This window comes from Candoia aspera, chromosome 7 (assembly GCF_035149785.1).
Source record: "Candoia aspera isolate rCanAsp1 chromosome 7, rCanAsp1.hap2, whole genome shotgun sequence".
Taxonomy (NCBI): Eukaryota; Metazoa; Chordata; class Lepidosauria; order Squamata; family Boidae; genus Candoia; species Candoia aspera.
The window spans coordinates 47,146,867-47,167,098 of record NC_086159.1 but is presented as its reverse complement, the minus strand read 5'-3'; the positions used below and the strand labels follow the sequence as shown (position 1 = coordinate 47,167,098).

At 36.0% G+C, this 20,232-nt stretch overlaps 1 protein-coding gene across 4 annotated transcripts in view; it reads right to left on the bottom strand.

Moving 5' to 3' along the window:
* GRIP1 (glutamate receptor interacting protein 1) overlaps window positions 1-20,232 on the bottom strand; it is a 287,775-nt gene that overhangs the window by 27,886 nt on the left and 239,657 nt on the right. For 3 of the 4 annotated variants that reach the window (XM_063309219.1, XM_063309216.1, XM_063309217.1), the window contains exons 8-15: window positions 18,816-18,963; window positions 15,836-16,005; window positions 11,376-11,528; window positions 6,713-6,899; window positions 5,705-5,850; window positions 4,646-4,726; window positions 1,670-1,739; window positions 1,279-1,424 (exon numbers count right to left, since the gene is read on the bottom strand). In XM_063309219.1, the coding sequence (XP_063165289.1) occupies window positions 1,279-1,424; window positions 1,670-1,739; window positions 4,646-4,726; window positions 5,705-5,850; window positions 6,713-6,899; window positions 11,376-11,528; window positions 15,836-16,005; window positions 18,816-18,963 (1,101 nt within the window). Of the gene's footprint in view, window positions 1-1,278; window positions 1,425-1,669; window positions 1,740-4,645; window positions 4,727-5,704; window positions 5,851-6,712; window positions 6,900-11,375; window positions 11,529-12,453; window positions 12,610-15,835; window positions 16,006-18,815; window positions 18,964-20,232 lie in introns of all 4 variants that reach the window. The other variant, XM_063309220.1, reaches the window with a different exon arrangement.

Sequence of the window (20,232 nt, the reverse complement as noted above, 5' to 3'; positions counted from 1 at the left end):
TAGATATATGGTGAAGAGCAGTGTAAAAGTATTAGGCATTCCACTTCACAACATATAGCCCTTGTTTGGTTGGGTTGTAGAGAAATGTAATAAGATATCATACATAAAAATAATGTGTTTCTTTTGCATTTAACTCTTCCTTTTAGTTAAGTAAATGACTTCTGGCTCCAAATCTGCCTCCAACATAACTGGAGTCAGTTTGGTATCTTGCCTGGTCATTTTTTAAATTGGGATAAAAGCAAATTTGAGGCAAATGGCTTCCAATAGTTATCCTGATTTATTTAGGGTAAGAATCTTCGTTAGAGTCTTTGGTTCTCTTCCTTTATCTCTATGAAGTGCTTTCTTTATCTCTATCAGTGCTTCTGGCACATATGAAAGATGATTTGGAAATGGTTTAGAATTCTTTTTATCTAGGGTAGGAAGAATACAATTAAGATGAATTTATCTGCTCAGATACTGATTTATATTTTTATTAATTTTTTCCATTCTACCTTGTTATTTCTTTGGAAATTGTCTTCACTGTGCTTAGTGCCCTCATGTATGCATCTATGTGTGGGGTGTGTGTATTCATATACACACATATATGATTGTTTTAGTCCTAAGAAGCTTACATTATGAAGAAAATTCTGGTAAAAAATACCTCATAAATCTTTTTTCTCATAGCAGTGAAAGGTAAATATAGCCTTGCATAATCTACTCTGGATTAATTTATTTCTGCAAAAGTCTTTTAATTTTGTAAAAAAAATATTTAAAACTATACTTCTTAGAATACAACATAAATATTAGGCCACTGTGGCTTCTATTATTCCATGTTTCACAATCTTCTGTCCACCCATTGACTGGAATATATTTAAATGCCAAAGCCAGTAGGATTCTTAATACTTTGATAAGGGTGTTAAAGAGTGGTGTGTGTGTGTGTGTGTGTGTGTGTGTGTGAGGGGGGAGGATTTGAATAAATGTGGTCTCTTCTAAAAGAGTCGGCCCTTCTAAAACACTTCTGAAATTCTGGGGATAACATTTCTCTAGGGGTACTGAACTGGCATTGCATTAAATATATATGATCCAAGCAATGGAGACTTTCCTCACTACTCAGAAATTAATGAGAAGGTTTCACTCCTCTAATCTCTGACAAAGTCAGGAACACCAAATTCATTGGCTATACTAAACTATCATATACTGAAGAATGATTGAACACTTATTCACTGAATACTTTACATATATTGCATCCCAAAAACATTTCAAATGTACATAAAATGTTTCATAGCTCACTGTGAATACCAGAGTTATCTTCATCCTTGCGAATTTTTAGTTTTACAAGTTCCTCACAATGCTGCAGGATTTGAACAGCATCTTCCATGGAACAGTTGTCCAGTCGAATATTATCTATGGCAAGCAATTTATCACCTAGTTCCAACGTCCCAGTTCTGTTAAGTGAAATACATTGTATGATTAATGCCTTGAATATGCTGATTCGGATAATCATGTAAATAATGATAATGATTTTTTAATTTAAGAATGAAAGTTATTTTTGTTTTACTATCTGAGTTAGCTCATTAAAAGCTATCCCAAGGGAAGCACTTACTTTTACAGTTGCAGAACATTTAAAAATCCAGGGAGATTGAGAATTGTGAACTGGCAACATAATCTTTGTCACCTTGCAAGCACTCACCTATGGGCAACACTTCCCTTCTTAATATCTGAAATAACAAGAGGATCCCCTGGTTTTCGACTGGATGGAGCTGAAATACAGAATACATAAATATTTGCAGTTTAAATAATCCCACCATAACTATACATGCATGTGTATCCACATGTTCTTTCCCTTTGGGGTAAGCAATGTTGTTTAGTATAGAAAAGAAATTAGAAACAATAAGCCAAAGAAATTGAAGTCATGAAATAAGATAAAGGAAAGAAACATGGTTAAAAATCGTTTCCATCAACATCAATCACCGCACCTTTGCATATCTTTCTATTCTTATAAACAACTGTCATCTTCACCATGTCTATACATCACTTCACATGTTACCATTTGTTCTTTAAACTTCTCACCTGTCTTCTTTTTGAAGATGTCATCAACTTCATTCAACTAAGAAGAATTTTTTGATCTTCCTCTCAACCCATTCACTCTTCCTTCATATATTTGTTCTGTGATTCAGTCCTCATTCATTCTCTCTATAGGATTAAAGCACCTCAGCGTACTTCTTTTGCACTGATCATTCTCCTTTGTACTCAGTCCATATTAATTTAGCACTCATTCACATTTGACCCTTTCTTTTTCTTCTTTTTACCACCCATGCTTCTTAATTATCTCATTCAACTCACTTTTATGTTTCTCTTGACATACCTAACTCTCATTTCCATATAATAATGTGGGCAGAAGTGTACTCTTATTCAAAACCATTGTCACATCTTTCAAGAACATTCATTTATCCTAACCATTTACCATCCGTTACTTTTATATCAGCATTTGCATGTCTTAAAATTACTGTATCCATTTTCCTACACTCTACCAAAGTGTACAAATTCATCTATTTGTTTTTTACCCTATCTATTGTTAATATTTTATGGAAAATATTTACACATGTGTTTTTATATGCTAGCAGGCATGTCTAATAATGAAATGTAGGGGAAATATGCACATTTAGTGTGTTATTTATAATAGGGTAATTTTCTTTTTATATATTAGGTATGTTGTCTTGGCAAGTATCTGGTCTGTACTATGGATATATATCGAGCAAGGTTTCCTTTAATTTATTTATTGAATTTCTACTCCTTTTCTACTACCCCCCTCCCCAGCACTCATGAATATATAATTTCATTCAAAACAGACATATTCAGCAATATGTATGGCTCAGACCCTTCACATTCATAAACAAAGCTCAGCCTGGCTTAGTGTTCTCCATAAAGTTGAGCCCCACTGGTTGGGACGATCAGGTTGTAGAATTCAACAGATAAAAGGCATTTGGTTGGTAAGCATGATCTAATGGCTCTATAGTTGAGAAATCATCTATGAATGTATAGAATTCAGACTGAAAATATTAATGTTGGAGATTTCATTCCTATGTTGGGTGAAAGAATGAAATTCTTACATCCCCTCCATTAAAATTTCTTAAACTAAAGATATACCATAATTTGTACTGCAAACAATACTCCACACAGGCTCCTGTTTCCTTTCAGTAATAACATTTATAATGATTCCCATTCAAAAATAGCTACTAAAAACATTCCAGTGATACTTTCAGGATAGATAAGTAGTTGAATTCAATACAAGTTGAATCTTATTATGTTACTTCCTGCTACAAGTGTGAAAAAATTAGGTATTTGATTTATGAAGATGTTTCATTGTATAGAAATTGTAGTATTTTGCAAAAGTCTATTAAGCATAGTAAAAGGTACTATTGTTCCTATATGGTTTCTAGGCTATGGAATATACTGCCTAAGAAGTTCCCAGTATTTAGGAACATGGTAAGCACACATGCCTTTTGCCAAACTGTTACTTGCTACTTATTTTCATTAATGGTTTTAATTTTCATTATAATTTTAACTGCATAAATTTTGTTCTCTTTCATCCTGACGTTTTTAAATTGCTGTATACCACCTTGGTGCAATAAACAGAAAGGCAGGATATAAATTGAACAATAAATAAAAAATTATAAGGAGATCCTATTATCCTTTCTTGTTATTTTTAGAAATATAGTTTTTCAAAGTTACATGCCAGAAGTATTATATATTTCTAAAGATAAAAAGTAAAGTTACATAAACTTTTCAACTGTGTAATGAATAAGGATCAGACCTTGCAAACATAGAAGTGATAAAGGTTTCATCCCTGTGAAGAACCAATATTAGATATTGGTTAGATATTAATCTATTTTTATGACTTAAGTGAAGACCAGAGAATGTGAGCTGCTTTCTTTTTATGAATGTAGTACAAGGTTCTTTGCAGTAAATTATTTTAACATTCCATTAACACATATATTTCAATAAGTTTTTCAAAATATTTGACTCATGTTACAGAATTTGATTTGTTAAAATCTGTATTAAATTTCTCTGTTTAAAGCAAGCCAATTATATTAAACTGGAAATCCTTACATCTCTTAAATGCAGCTTTCAAACATATACAGTACCTTGTTAAACCTAATTTAAAATTAATTGTACTATATATGTAACATAATACAAATATGTTATCAATGATCTAGTTCAGTATATGCAGAATGAGAACTGTGTCAAATGCCAGATTACAATGCTCAGCAGATGTCCTCTGAAATCAAATGGTAATATTGCTTTTAATATCAGTGTCCACTTGATAAAAGATTAATGTCTCAGTTCTAATGAAACTTTTGTTTCTTGTTTCATATTTTTATCTGTATTAATATTTTGTGCCAGGTCTTGGCATGTAACTTCCTTCAAATTTCATCCTTGCTGTAAATATCACTGACTATAATTACAAAAAGGAAGATGTAATTATTGCTGAAGCTTGAGAAAATTTACTTCATCTTACCTATGTGATTTAGTAGATTCCAGCTTGAATAACAATAACAATTCTAGTTTGAGAAAGGAAAATAAATTGTACAACACTCTATTATAATTCCCTACTGAAAACCAATATCATAAAGAAAAGATGATGAAAAAAATCTACTTCACTTACAGCTTATGGTGATGCCGAGTTCTACGTTATGCTTCTTAGGTAGTTTTACATGAAATGTGCCACTACTTGGTATGACAGATTCTGTAATTAAAAGTTGTTTCATTTATTCATTCATGCCAAGTAGAACTCCATTCATTGCATTTCATCATTCACATATAACGTATTTATTAAAGCAGTTCACAAGGTTGAGTCAAAAAAATAAGTAAAGCAAAACCTGCAGTATATTTTATGTTAGTGATTTAAAATGTCACTTTTTAGGTCACATAGCACTGCTTCTTAAGGTAAAGGACTGAAAAGTAGAAGTGGAGACTTTAACATATAATAATATTAATATCACAGAAAAAATGAAAAGTTTTAAAGATAAACATTGATTTAATTAATTGTAATATCTGACACCATAATTATTAAAAAAAACTTCAATATACTGAAACACTAATCTAAAAATAAACTGTTACTACATATTACATAAAGAATTACTAAGGTGACCAGTATGTTTAAAATATTTAGCAGTATAGTGCTATAGATACTTATTAGCAGTCTGAATTTATAGTATAAGTCAATCAATTATTGTATCAATTAATGTATCTAATATTTTTTTCATATACCATTGTAAGTTTAAATGCTATTAAAAGCAATCTTAATCCTATTTTTCTATACATATTTTAAATCTCACCCATTCCTAGTTTAGTTCATAGTTAGCAATACCTAAACTTTATCATGAATAATACCTAAGAAACTCCAGGCAATTTATTTTCTTCTCATCTCTCATTTATACATGCATTGCTAATTTTATCATTTCAGCTCTTTTTAATATAGTGTTTCTAATTTTTTTTTCTCTCTGTTTTGGACCACAACTGCCAGGTAACCACTTTCCTAACTATGGTGTACATTGTATTTTGAATAAGCAGTAAAATAATTTCTCCCTGTACTTTGAAAGATTCAGGATGAATATTTAGAATATATTGGCATATAATAGGATTGTGTATGCATATGTGATATCAAATTCATATGGATTTAATTCTCACCACTCTAGTACGTAGAATACTTGACTGCTCATACCTGCAACATCAAATTCAATTTCCAAAGTGACCTTGCTAGTGATAGAAGAATCTCTGAGAAGCTGATTAGCTTCATCAAACGTGCTATCTTCAGTTAGGATCCCATTTATAGCCAGTACTCTGTCTCCTATTTGTAGGATGCCACACCTTCAAACAAAATGGAGCAAATAAGCATTCCAATATATGAAAAAGGAATAAACTCAATCCAACTTTTATGAAAGAGAACAACAAAATCAGATTAGAAGCTTGCTCAGTTATCAGGTCTAAAAATTTGCAATTTTATCTAATTTTATTCCAAGGAAACTATATTATTCTATCTTTTTGGTCAGCATAATTTCCTATAGTATAAAATGTGAACATAAAGTAGTTTAAAAAACATTGGGCATAATGAGGTGGTGTTTTTTTTGCAATTTAAGAGTTTTTTAAAAAGGCGGGGTTGCAATGTTCAGGAGTGTGAAAAATGTTCTTCACTTTGAATTGTTAAAGCAGATATACAGTATATTTGCAAGGCTTGTGTAGCGACTGTCCCTGGATGACTTTGCAGGAATGTGTGTGCACAGCTGTACTCTTGGAGAAAAACAGCATTACTGCTTTAATGATCCAAAACATCCCTAAACACTAGTAATTCCAAACTCTGGTATTCAAAGATTTTACTTGATATCAGTTATAACTGAGCAGAGACACTGAAATACTTTCCTGTTAATCTAAAACAAGCAAATATTTAAATTAAGCTTCAGAAATTTCATTGGGAAAAACATTATCTAATTATCCTAAATCCAATTATCTGTCAAAGGCAGTCATCTAGATAGAGAAAAGAGTAACTGATTTTTCTCATGCCTGATCATTTTTTAAAAAACCTTCGGAAATCCATATAGGAAAGACAGCATGTGTCACATTTTTCATTGAACAATCCTGGGAAATTATCTGAATCCTGAAAATAACTACTCCAAAGCATCCAGAGATGTCCTAAGCAATAAAGAGGTCTAATAACCATTTCAAAGAAACTCACTTTTCTGCTGGACTGTCAGCTTCTATATAGGAAATCAGAGGTGGAGATGATAATGTCTCTGTAGCAAACACACTACCCTGGAGCTGTATCCCAAATCCTACAATGGGATCAGCTGTCAACACTACTTCTGTGGTTTCTGTGTGGACAACTTGCCCAGCCAAGCCAACAGTGCTAGAGGCTAGTGACACTGTAAAATAATGACATTCAGAATGACAGCAAGTGAACTCATTTTCTGACATAAATACTGCCTATGTAAAAACTGTAATAAAATGTCAGTATCACCATTTTCAATTAGAATACTTAAAATTCAGAATCAACATACAGTAGTATTTATTCAAAACACAGCAGAGCAAGGAATGCTGGAATTACTGCTTGGCTGTATAGGTGATCAGAGACATCTAAAAGCCAGGACCTCAGTGATTCCAGACAGAGGATCAGAGGACAGCTGTCTTTACTCCAGTCAAGTCTCTAGTCCTTAAATACTAGGCCTGCAGAAGGTGATTGCCATGTTTTATTACCAGGCTTTCGAAAAGTTTTTTTTTTTTTTAATATAAAGGGCAATGAAAACTTTATACATCCTTCAGTCATTTATACTCCAGACTCTCTCAAAAAATCTTGTTGTTGTTCATTCGTTTAGTCGCTTCCGACTCTTCGTGACTTCATGGACCAGCCCACGCCAGAGCTTCCTGTCGGTCGTCAACACCCCCAGCTCCCCCAGGGACGAGTCCGTCACCTCGAGAATATCATCCATCCATCTTGCCCTTGGTCGGCCCCTCTTCCTTTTGCCTTCCACTCTCCCCAGCATCAGCATCTTCTCCAGGGTGTCCTGTCTTCTCATTATGTGGCCAAAGTATTTCAGTTTTGCCTTTAATATCATTCCCTCAAGTGAGCAGTCTGGCTTTATTTCCTGGAGGATGGACTGGTTGGATCTTCTTGCAGTCCAAGGCACTCTCAGAATTTTCCTCCAACACCACAGTTCAAAAGCATCGATCTTCCTTCGTTCAGCCTTCCTTATGGTCCAGCTCTCGCAGCCATATGTTACTACAGGGAACACCATTGCTTTAACTATGCGGGCCTTTGTTGTCAGTGTGATGTCTCTGCTCTTAACTATTTTATCGAGATTTGTCATTGCTCTTCTTCCAAGGATTAAGCGTCTTCTGAGTTCCTGACTGCAGTCAGCATCTGCAGTAATCTTTGCACCTAGGAATACAAAGTCTTTCACTGCTTCTACATTTTCTCCCTCTATTTGCCAGTTATCAATCAAGCTGGTTGCCATAATCTTGGTTTTTTTGAGGTTTAGCTGCAAACCAGCTTTTGCACTTTCTTCTTTCACCTTCATCATAAGGCTCCTCAGTTCCTCTTCACTTTCAGCCATCAAAGTGGTATCATCTGCATATCTGAGATTGTTAATGTTTCTTCCAGAGATTTTAACTCCAGCCTTGGATTCCTCAAGGCCAGCTTGTCGCATGATGTGTTCTGCATACAAGTTGAATAGGTAGGGTGAGAGTATACAGCCCTGCCGTACTCCTTTCCCAATCTTAAACCAGTCTGTTGTTCCGTGGTCTGTTCTTACTGTTGCTACTTGGTCGTTATACAGATTCTTCAGGAGGCATACAAGATGACTTGGTATCCCCATACCACTAAGAACTTGCCACAATTTGTTATGGTCCACACAGTCAAAGGCTTTAGAATAGTCAATAAAACAGAAATAGATGTTTTTCTGAAACTCCCTGGCTTTTTCCATTATCCAGCGGATATTGGCAATTTGGTCTCTAGTTCCTCTGCCTTTTCTAAACCCAGCTTGTACATCTGGCAATTCTCGCTCCATGAACTGCTGAAGTCTACCTTGCAGGATCTTGAGCATTACCTTACTGGCATGTGAAATGAGTGCCACTGTTCGATAGTTTGAACATTCTTTAGTGTTTCCCTTTTTTGGTATGGGGATATAAGTTGATTTTTTCCAGTCTGATGGCCATTCTTGTGTTTTCCAAATTTGCTGGCATATAGCATGCATTACCTTGACAGCATCATCTTGCAAGATTTGAACAGTTCAGCTGGGATGCCGTCGTCTCCTGTTGCCTTGTTATTAGCAATGCTTCTTAAGGCCCACTCAACCTCACTCTTCAGGATGTCTGGCTCTAGCTCACCGACCACACCGTCAAAGCTATCCCCGATATTGTTATCCTTCCTATACAGGTTTTCTGTATATTCTTGCCACCTTTTCTTGATCTCTTCTTCTTCTGTTAGGTCCTTGCCATCTTTGTTTTTGATCATACCCATTTTGGCCTGGAATTTACCTCCAATGTTTCTAATTTTCTGGAAGAGGTCTCTTGTCCTTCCTATTCTATTGTCTTCTTCCACTTCTGCGCATTGCTTGTTTAAAAATAATTCCTTATCTCTTCTGGCTAACCTCTGGAATTTTGCATTTAATTGGGCATATCTCCCCCTATCACTGTTGCCTTTTGCTTTCCTTCTTTCTTGGGCTACTTCTAGTGTCTCAGCAGACAGCCATTTTGCCTTCTTGGTTTTCTCTTTCTTTGGGATGTATTTTGTTGCCGCCTCCTGAACAATGCTGCCAACTTCTGTCCAGAGTTCTTCCGGGACCCTATCTACTAAGTCCAGTCCCTTAAATCTATTCTTCACCTCCACTGCATATTCCTTAGGAATATTAGTGAGCTCATATCTAGCTGATCTGTGGGTCTTCCCTAATCTCTTTAGTCTGATCCTAAATTGTGCAAGAAGAAGTTCGTGATCTGAACTACAGTCAGCTCCAGGCCTTGTTTTTACCGACTGTACAGATGTCCGCCACCTTTGGCTGCAAAGGATGTAATCAATCTGATTTCGGTGTTGTCCATCTGGTGAAGTCCATGTATAAAGCCGTCTCTTAGGTTGTTGGAAGAGAGTGTTTGTTATGCAGAGTGAATTGTCTTGGCAAAATTCTATCAGCCTGTGTCCTGCTTCGTTTTGTTCTCCCAGGCCATACTTACCTGTAATTCCAGGTGTCATTTGACTGCCCACCTTAGCATTCCAGTCTCCTGTGATGAAAATAACATCTCTTTTAGGCGTGTTGTCCAGTAGGTGCTGCAGATCCTCATAGAACTGCTCTACTTCAGCTTCTTCAGCATTTGTGGTTGGGGCGTATATTTGGATCACTGTGATGTTAGATGGCTTGCCCTGAATTCGAATTGAGATCATTCTGTTGTTTTTTGGGTTGTATCCAAGCACTGCTTTAGCCACTTTACTATTAATTATGAAGGCTACTCCATTTCTTCTGTGGTCCTCTTGTCCGCAGTAGTAGATCTGGTGGTCATTTGATGTGAAGTGGCCCATTCCAGTCCATTTCAGTTCACTGACGCCCAGAATGTCTATCTTTAATCTTGACATCTCACCGATAACCACATCCAATTTGCCCTGGCTCATAGATCTTACATTCCAGGTTCCGATGGTGTGTTGATCCTTAGAACATCGGATTCGCCGTTCACCACCAGCACCGTCGGCCGCTAGCCGTCCTTTCGGCTTTGAGCTAGCTGCGTCATCACGTCTGGGGCTAGTTGAGCTCATCCTCTGTTCCTCCCCAGTAGCATTTTGACCATCTTCCGACCTGGGGGTCTCATCTTCCGATGGTATACCGACATATCTCTGGTTGTACTGATCCATTTAGTTTTCACGGCAAGAATACTGAGGTGGGTTGCCATTACCTTCCCCAGGGATCGCATTTAGTCTGACCTCTCTGTCATGACCTTCCCGTCTTGGGTGGCCCTTCACGGTTTAGCTCATGGCATCATTGAGGTGCTCAAGCTCCAGCACCACGACAAGGTAACGATCCTTTGCTGAAGCTCAAAAAATCTAGACTTACTAAAACTTGCATTTTAAGTGTCCTGTTGGTAAATACTTATTACAGAAAAGCCTGACTACAGTATAGAAGGAAAGCTGTGTATAGTGGAAACCTGTGAAAATAATAACACTGGGTTACATGCAATGACACAAAAGTAGATTTTTGTCTCATGCAGTGAGACTTGCCTGTGCCTCTCTATCACAACCACTCTGCATACCCTCAAAATTTGTTCTGGAAGGATGTCAACCTTTTAAAAGCTTTAGCAAGTGCATTAGAGGTCTAAGCTGGATGGAAAATCTACCATAATTGTCCATTTTGGATACAATTGGATGGAGGGATACAACATACCCAACTGCAATTGCAATAATAGATTTGCAAATAATTATATAAGACTACAAGGTTGTATAAGAGAAACTGTCAAGCTTCTACCTAGTAGATAAAAATGACTACCATTTTGATATCTTTAGTTAAGGACAGAAGCTCATAGATTTAAAAAAAAGAGGCGATAAAAAAGTAGCAGAAGATAGTCTTTCATGAAAAGATTGCTACAAGATTGCTTCTTTAATTGATTGATTGCTACAAGACTGCTTCCTGAGGCTGCATGCAGATATCCAAACCCATAAGCATGCGTTTACAAGAACTCAAAGAAACAGTTACTGACAAAGAATCCTGGCTAACTTCTGTCCACTGGTACACAAAGAATTGGAAGCAACTGAACAACAAGGTACATATAAAGTAATTCCTTTCCTTACAACTCCAAACAAATCTTATTTACAGTGTGTGATTCACAACCATGTTCTAAAACAAATAACCTTTGTGGTCACCTACATGAGCTTTTGAAGTCCTTCTTTTTCATTCTTCTTCTCATCATTGTTCCTCTAGGACTAGTGGAGTAGAGGCTACGAGGTAAAGTTCCCATGTTTAGTGAACTCAAGCTGTATGCACTCATGGAGGCAGGAGAGAACGATGAAGATACCAAGGCTGTTGAAAGAGAAGGAGACATTTGGTACAGAGCATTCTAGATTAGGGAACTCTGCAGCAGTGCTTGTAATTGGCTGTTATCATCTGGACACTGTCTAAGGTTCATAAGTGTCCAGAAACTTAATGAAATCTAGGCATTTGTAATGGTATGTGGGAATGACCTTGGGAGTTTGGGCTCAGAGATGCTGCCTAGGGAATGATCAGATAAGAGACAGCATAGTCTGCAGCTGGATCATGGGCAGGGCAAGAGGCTCAGAAGAGACCCTCCCTAATTTCTCGGGGCTAAAGGAGATGTGGGGAGAATTATACTTTCAGACTTGCAAGATTCTGTTAATGTAGCCTTACAATAAAGTAGAATTAGCTCATCTGGTTGTGTTTTCTGTCTGGTCTACCTGGTAAGGCTGACAGCATCAAATTACAATTTTTAGGTTGAAGTGAAGTATTAAAAAATCTCTTTGCTAGAACAAAAATGTTCTTAAATATTTTCTTAAATATTTAAGCAGCTGTCATTCTCACAATTACTTCAACCATTTCTGAACACACAGCTATGTGAAATAATACATACCAATATGGTTAGATATACCAAATCTAGCATTTAAAAAAGGTAATTTCTGACATAGATTTTGCATTGAAAAAGTATTTTCTTGATAAAATACTGAACTGTGTAACACTATGAAATGCATTTAGGAAAACTGGAATCTCAGTAGTTTTCAAAAACTTTCCTTCTTTATGAAAACGTAGAATTAAAACAGGAAAAGACACTATGTCAGAAATAACCTGAATGTCTTTGTGACAAATGCTGAGACACTATAAAGCCAAGAGGTTTTAAAGCCAGAAACAGGAGAAGAATATGAGAAAAGGAATGTCATTAGGAAAACAACAACAACAACAACAGATATCTGAAGGAAAAAGTATGGAACATTACAAAGACTTTTTTGAGGAGGTGTTTTCTGGCATTTCAGAGCTGGCATCCTGAAATGATCAGGGTGTTTGGTGTTATAATGGTGGTAACTGAGGGCACTGCTGTGGCTCTTGGCATAAGGATCCCACAGAATTTGCTTGTTGCTCCTTTGAACCTTCACTGCCCACATGAAGGGATGAGAGAAAATACATATTAAAAAAATGAAAAGAAAATAAATCAGAAAATGACCAGTAAAGGGGGAAAAGTAATTGGGTAACATAAATAAATTAAAAAGGAAAATGAAAGCAGTTTGAAAAGTATCCTGTCCTTACCACCTTCTTTTTTCTAGTGGTAAGGAAATCCTAGAAGTATGCCACAACCTTTCATAATGCCAGCACTAGTGGGTTTGATGTTTGAAAAAAATGATCAGTCTTCAATCAATTTTTAATCTGCCTCTGTCTTTAGCTATTGTTATTAAATCCTTTAAAGAAGTCATTTAATCCAACATTATCAGCATAAATAAGATACAATTAATAATTAAATTTAGAAAATATCCACCCACCTAAAAGAATGCATATCTATTAAAAAAGCAAAATCCAAACAAGAGGCCATATATCACATTTTCTATAGCAATTCAGAGTGGTTTACATGTCAGTCATTTCAATTTATTGCTTTGAGATTTTAATTTTACCAGCATCTATCACTGGTACTATATTATTTGGGACAAGGAATTTCCATCTCTTAAACATCAGCACAAAAATTCAATGTAGAGGAATTATTAATAAAGACAAAACAGACATTCAAAGTCATAATTTATTGTTCTGAATTTTTTTCAGACTACTTTTAATCACAAATGCAAGAAAGGAAATGAATCCTACTCTTTGTAATGATCAGTTCTGAATCAGATTTACCTTAAGCATTCCCTACCCTCTGTCATAAGGTAAAAGGGAGGGGAAAGTATTCTTCAATTTATTAAATATATGTTCTTTAAAAAATATGAGAATTTCTAACTGATCTTATACTGTATCAAATTAAAATGTTAAATTACTATATATTGACACAAAAACTTGAAAAAATATATAACAGGCTTCAGATTTCTCTTTTATTCACAAAGGAATGAAAGTATATTTTCTCTTAGACTCTTTTATCAATCATATTTGTATATTTTTCTCCAGGGTTATATAGGTATAATATTGCTGAAATTACCCAACCTAAGAAACAGTTTAAACATTGAGCAGAACTTATTCTCACTGGTCAGTAATTTAGAAAGAATTACAAACCTTTATTTATTATTAAATTTATATTCTGATACAAATGATGATTTATGATATCAGTATCATTGGTATCTATTGACAATTATAAGCTTGGCAAAACAATGTGTTTGCCATGTTCCTAACTACTGGGAGTGGGAGTCAAATTTGTCTTCCTGGGGAGTACATTCCACAGGCTGGGTGCTACCTAGGAGAAGGTCCTCTCCCACATATCAGATAGGTGAGCTTCTCCTGCTGATCATGACCAGGTGTGTTCATACTGGGAGAGGCTGTCTCTCAGGCAGTCAGGCCCCAAATTGTTAGGGCTTTAAATATGAACCCCAGCGTCTTAACTTGTTCTTAGTAGGATATTTGCAGCCAATCTGATGGGTGCTGACTTACCCTTGGAACTGGATGGTAGGAAGCAGCAGAGCAGGTGTCATCAGCATTCTGATGACATTATACTCTAAAGCTCTGGATCCTCCCACTTCCCCCAGCAGTTTCACATAGCTATTAAACAGTCTAGGCAACAATGCAGAACCTATCACTGTGGGATACCTGAGGTTAACAACCTGGTTGTCAAACAGAAGTTCCATAACATTGTCACTAGAACACAGTGTCCTCAGTGCTATGGACAATAGCATCAAAAGCCCTGAGGAATATGGGAGCTGTAGCAGGGTCATACCCCCACTTTCTTGTTTCTGAAACAGAACATCCACTAGAACAACTAAAGTACTCTCAGTACCATCTCAGATGAAATGCTGACTGAAATGGGTTCAGATAATCAGTTTTATCTAAATCCTATGGAGCTGTAAGATTACCACTTTCTCAATCACTGTACCCACGGAGTAGAATACTTGAGCCTGACTTATAATTACAGAGATCTTCCAAATCAAAGGAATTTTTTCCAGTAACAATCCTGTAATTGTCTTCTTAAGTAGGTGGCAACCGACACACACTCGGAGAGGGACTGATCAACTCTCTTGATCAGTGAAAACTTGGCAAATTTAATCAGCCAGGAAGGACAATGACTGAGCATTTTCTGAATGAAAAGAGACACCACCTCTATTCATTATGAATAAATTGGATTATGCCTAGCCCATAAGTATAGCTCATGCTTCCCATGTTCTAGTGTACATTTTGAAGCAAAGAACATTTTCTACTTGTGAAAGCTCCTTTTATGATTATGAACACTGATCTTCCAAGGGAAGCACCACAAATAGAAATGTAGGAATTAACACCAAAATATGAAAGTTTTAAAAAAGGATGCTGGGACTGAAGATGTTTCCTCATAACTCTTTTCTATCATGTTACCTCTTCTCAGGTATAATGTTTAAAATTTTATTTTCACTAAGCAATTGATTTTTTAAAAAAATCAAAGTTACTACTTTGGTCTCTAGTCCTATTGTAATATCAAGATACAGGTGTTTTTTTAATGAGAAACATGAGAGCATGTTATATTCCTCTCGTGTGATATTTCCTTTCTTCTTGCTCTGGAAGGTTACTGCCTGTTCTTATTGAAAGTAGTTAGTTATAATTACCACCATAACTTGCACTCCACTCCACCTTAAAGCTTCTGATTTATTAATTAAGGTATTAACATATAGTTAACACTGCTTTTGTTAAGAAAGTGTCATTAATTCTTTTAGTCCATCATGGATAGCTTAGCATTATGCTTGCTACTGAAACAGTTACAGTTTTGTTTGAGCAAATTTAATTTTGGCCGCTTTGTATCAACTAAAATCCTATTAACCAAGTCCTAAAGATTGGCCAGTCCTATATTGACTGAAAATTATTCCAAATTTATACTCAGATGAGTATTCTGTATGCACAGAGTTACATTGTTGCATTTCACCCATAACTAAGATAAGTAAAGTAGTTAGGGCTGCACGGAGTGAAACACTTAGCTCTTGATTATAGGCACCTATGAAGATCAGAGTAACATTATATGCAAATCTTTGGAAAAGACTTTTGACACCTCTCTCACACAATTAAAGCCAGTCTCTGAATTGATTTTACCTCAGTATTAACCTCTATTCACCTTAAGTAAGTCCCACTAAGCATACTTATTCCAAGCAAGTCACAATGAACTCAAACAGTATTTCTAGCTAAATGAAAATAATTCAATAAACATGCTGGAAATTTAATCATCCTACCATGTTCTGGTCCTTTAAGTGCCAGGCGTGTCTGATGATGAGGAAGGATTTCTAGTTTGACATTGTCAGAAGTATTAGCCAAGAATTGTGTAGCTTCTGCCAATGTACAGTATTCCATGCTAGTACCGTCAATAGAGAGAATATGATCACCCACATGTAATGCACCACATCTATGGAAAAAAGAAGAATATATTTCAAAGTAGTTCAGTATGATTTTGAAGTACAGCATTCACTGCTTTTACAGCTTATTTCCTTTGGGACTTTTCTTTAGTAGAAAAAGCTAATCTTTATATGATCTGTCAAGCTGTACCTATCACAGCTGCAGATTTCAGGACACTGCAAAATATTGGATTGTAATACTGATTACATCATTTGCAGTGTTTTGCCACAAATCTTTCAAAAAGGTATCAACCAAAGGAAGAGAATGGTAGTAAACTATTAAGCTAAGCAGCAGACTAAATGAAAATAATTAGTTTAATTAGGATGCTCCAAAACATTTTCATTAAAATTTTCATTACATCTGAAAACTTTATGGAGCAGTTTACTTTCATAAATCCATCATTTGTTATTTCATAATATTAATTACTGCTGACTTATTTTTTATTGTTATTTTTTAAATTCACATTTCAGCATTTATTTGTTGCATAAGAATGTGAGAATAGCTCTTCTGGTCAAGGACCATCTTAGTCCAGAATGATGTTTCTCACAGTAGTCAGAAATATGTCTCTGGCTGCTCGCAAGCAGGAGAGGGAAACATGCCTCTGGAAATTGCTTCCTTGGAATTCATATTTGGAGGTACGGAGGTATGCTTATCCCCACCTGGAGGTAATATTGAAACTTTAAAACTAATGGACACTGATAAACTTGTCCTTCATAAATTTGTCCAATCCCCTGTGAAAGCCATCAAGCTTAATGTCCATCACCATGTTTTACAGTAATAAATTGGTCAGGTTTTTAAGTATGGGCAGTTTGAAGAAGTGCTTTCTATCTTTATAAATCTGCTTCCAGTCAGCTTCATTGGAGGACTTGGGTCTTAGTGTTTTGAGAGAGGGAGGAAAACTCGCTATCCACTACGCCATGGATGACACACTTTGAGCACATCCCCTCTCAGTTGCCTTCTTTCCAACTGAAATGTTCTAGCCTTGAAGGGAAGCTGTTCAAGCCCACCAATAATTTTGTTGCCTTCTCCATTTTTCCCAGCTCTATTATATCCTTTTTAAAATATACCAACCAGAACTATGCACTGATTCAAATGTACCATAGATTTCTATAATGGCATTGCCACTTTGGCAGTTTTACTTTCAAACTCTTTCATTATAATCTCTATTACAGAATTTGCCATTTTCACAGCTGCTACATTCTTGGTTAACATCTTCATTAAGCTATTCACCAAGCTTAGTTACAGACAGTTCCAACCCTATCAGCTTATCTATGACGTGGGGATGGGGTGTGCCTTAATGTATATCGCTTTACACTTACTTAAACTGAACTGCATTTGGCTGATCACTGACCCAGTTTAAAGAGATCTTCTGCAGCTCCTCATAATCACTTTTGGTTTTTACCACCCTCAATAGTTTAGTATTTCAAGCTTGGCCAATGTGATAAATAAATAAATAAACTCACTGCATACTCCTAAGCTAAGATCATGAATGAATTTATCCCAATACAAATCCTTTACTCCTTACTCTTTCCATTGAGCAAATTGTCTATTTATTCCTACTTGTGTTTTCTGATTGCTAATCAGTTAGCAACCCATAAAAGAATACATCTCTTCGTTCATGACTGTGAAGTTTACTAAAGAGCCATCACTAAGAAACTTTGTTAAAGGCTTTTTGAAAATCCAAGTACAGGTAGTCCTTGTTTAACATCCACTTGTTCAGTGACTATTCAAAGTTACGATGGTGCTGAACGAGGGGTACTTAAGATGGGTCCTCATAGATGTGGCCATTGCAACTTCCCCAATCATGTGATTGTGATTTGGGCACTTAGCAACCAGCTTGCAATGATGATGCCACAGTGTCCTGCAGTCATGTGATCACCATTTGTGACCTTCACTGCCAGCTTCCGACAAGCAAAGTCAACTGGGACTGCTGGAACTGCCGCTGTAAGTCAGCGTGATTACGTGATGTTGCGCCTTACGACTGCATCACTTAGTGATAGAATTCCCTGTCCAAATTACCATTGGCAAGCAAGGACTATCTATACACAAAGCTGACAGGATTGTATTCATCCATGTGTCTGCTGACCCATTCAAAAACCTCTACAAGTTTGGAAAGGCAGGATTACCTTTGTGGAATCCATGCTGATTTTTATTTGTCTAGAACAGGCGTGTAGCTGAACTGCCTATAATTTTCAGAACTCTCCAGAGTCCCTTTTTTAAAAATGATGTTATGTTGGATACCTCCTAGTTCTCTGGCACTGAGCCTGATTTGAGGCACATTATCAACAATTTCACATTTCAGTTCTTTAAGAAGTCTCAGGTAAATACCATCAAGATCCAAGGATTTGATATTCTGTACTCTCTTATTGTCCTAGGATATCTTCTATTGTTATCTCATTTGGTTTCAATGTTTCCAGCTGACAATACAAAAAAAGTTCCTGTTTTTCTTTCCCTTATGTTTGCTCACTCTGGTTCCAAGCTCCCAACTGCTTTTTCTTTTTCCAAAGAATACTTTCCAATTCACCAAAGAATTGTACAGAGGAGCACAAACAGAACTCAACCAAGTAGTTGGAAGAATTTTTGGAATGAAACATAGCATTAAAGAATTAGCAGAAATTTGGAAAGGAACACCTTTCTTGAGGGAAAGCATCTTTGGATCTGAGGTTTTGGGATTACAACCTTGTCCTATCTACAATTCAGTTGTTTCTGGTAGATATGCTGGGCATTCTTAGCATGTTAATTGCACCCCTGGGTGCCAGACTTTTTTCCCATATGATTTATGTGGAGATGAATGACATAACATGGTAGACTACAACTCACCTGTCTGCTATACTTGCAGATTTTATTTTATCTATAACAATGACTTGTTTGCTGCAACACATTGAGGTAGTTAGTACAACTCCCAGAGCAGAACCAGCGGTTTTGGCAACTTCGACAAGCAGTGGCCCAGAAGCAGTTGTTACTGAATCTGTAAAAGCAAATGTCAGTGCTTCATAACGGCGTATTTAATTAAGGATTCCGATAAGGAATTCCCAAAATGGATTTTAAAACAACATGTGTATATCCTTTTAACCAAATAACAATTAGGAAAATATCTTGGCTTGCTAGTTTAAAAATGGCTTAAGTATCAGAAACAAGATTTGTGAAATTAGCTGTATTAGGGTTTGTAACTAAAAGTAAAATCACAACTGTGTTGCATACAGCTACCTTGAAATAATTCTACCACATCTTATTTAGCAATTGGGCTTGAAGCACTACATCTGAAAAGGCAGAAAACAATATATGTCTGCAATATTGTCTGTTTTAACCAGTGCCAATTGCTATGATCTTATTATGCCAAGTGTGCTATTTAGATTAGCATTAGCCAAAAAATCCTGGATATGCATACATTGGTAACTACACTGAACCTCTCAAACTCAGAAAGCCATCTGTTTAATATTTGATGTCTGTGAACTATTACAAACAAGGTATAAGAGCCTGAATTAAAGATAAAGCTATATATTATACAAAGCTTATACACACGGCTCTGGAAAAACAGAAACCATTCAACGTGATTGTTTCACTGAAATTTTTATAGATTTGGGCAGATTATATACTACACTGCTGAAACATCTTCCAGGAAGGACAGAGGAATAGAATATTACACTAATCTTCATCTTTCAGATTCTGACCATACTATCACCAACTAAGTAAACAAATTCTGTGTGGTTGCAGTGAAAACACAGCAAAACTTAATGCAAACATGTCAATCTGGACTTATTTTATTAATTTTATCTTTCCAATTTTATTTTCTTTGACATGCTGATCCATGATCATCACAATAAAATTCATTTGACTTGGCTTGATATACCATTTACATTTTTAGAAAAGCATGCTAAAATTGACTATTTGGGATCATGCATTAGTTGCCAATTGAATATTGCACTTCCAACTCAAGCAGAAAATGTCTTTGTCTCGCCAGTCTGAAGGCCACAAAATAGCATATAAGATGTTAACTCTCTGTAACTCAGAACTCTGGCTGATTTTCTCCCCTTCTGCCTTTATTCACCATCTAGCCAGGAATGGACAAGTTCATTGTTGCCAGCAGCTGTACTCATTTAAAAAGGGTTTTGTTTTTTTTTTTTGGCAGCCAAAGGTGATAGGAAATATGGCTGTAATGAATTATGTCACTGGAAGAAGTTTGGCTACAATTTTTGGCCTCCTGTTTTTCATTTTGGGGAGTTGGGTAACTTGGAAA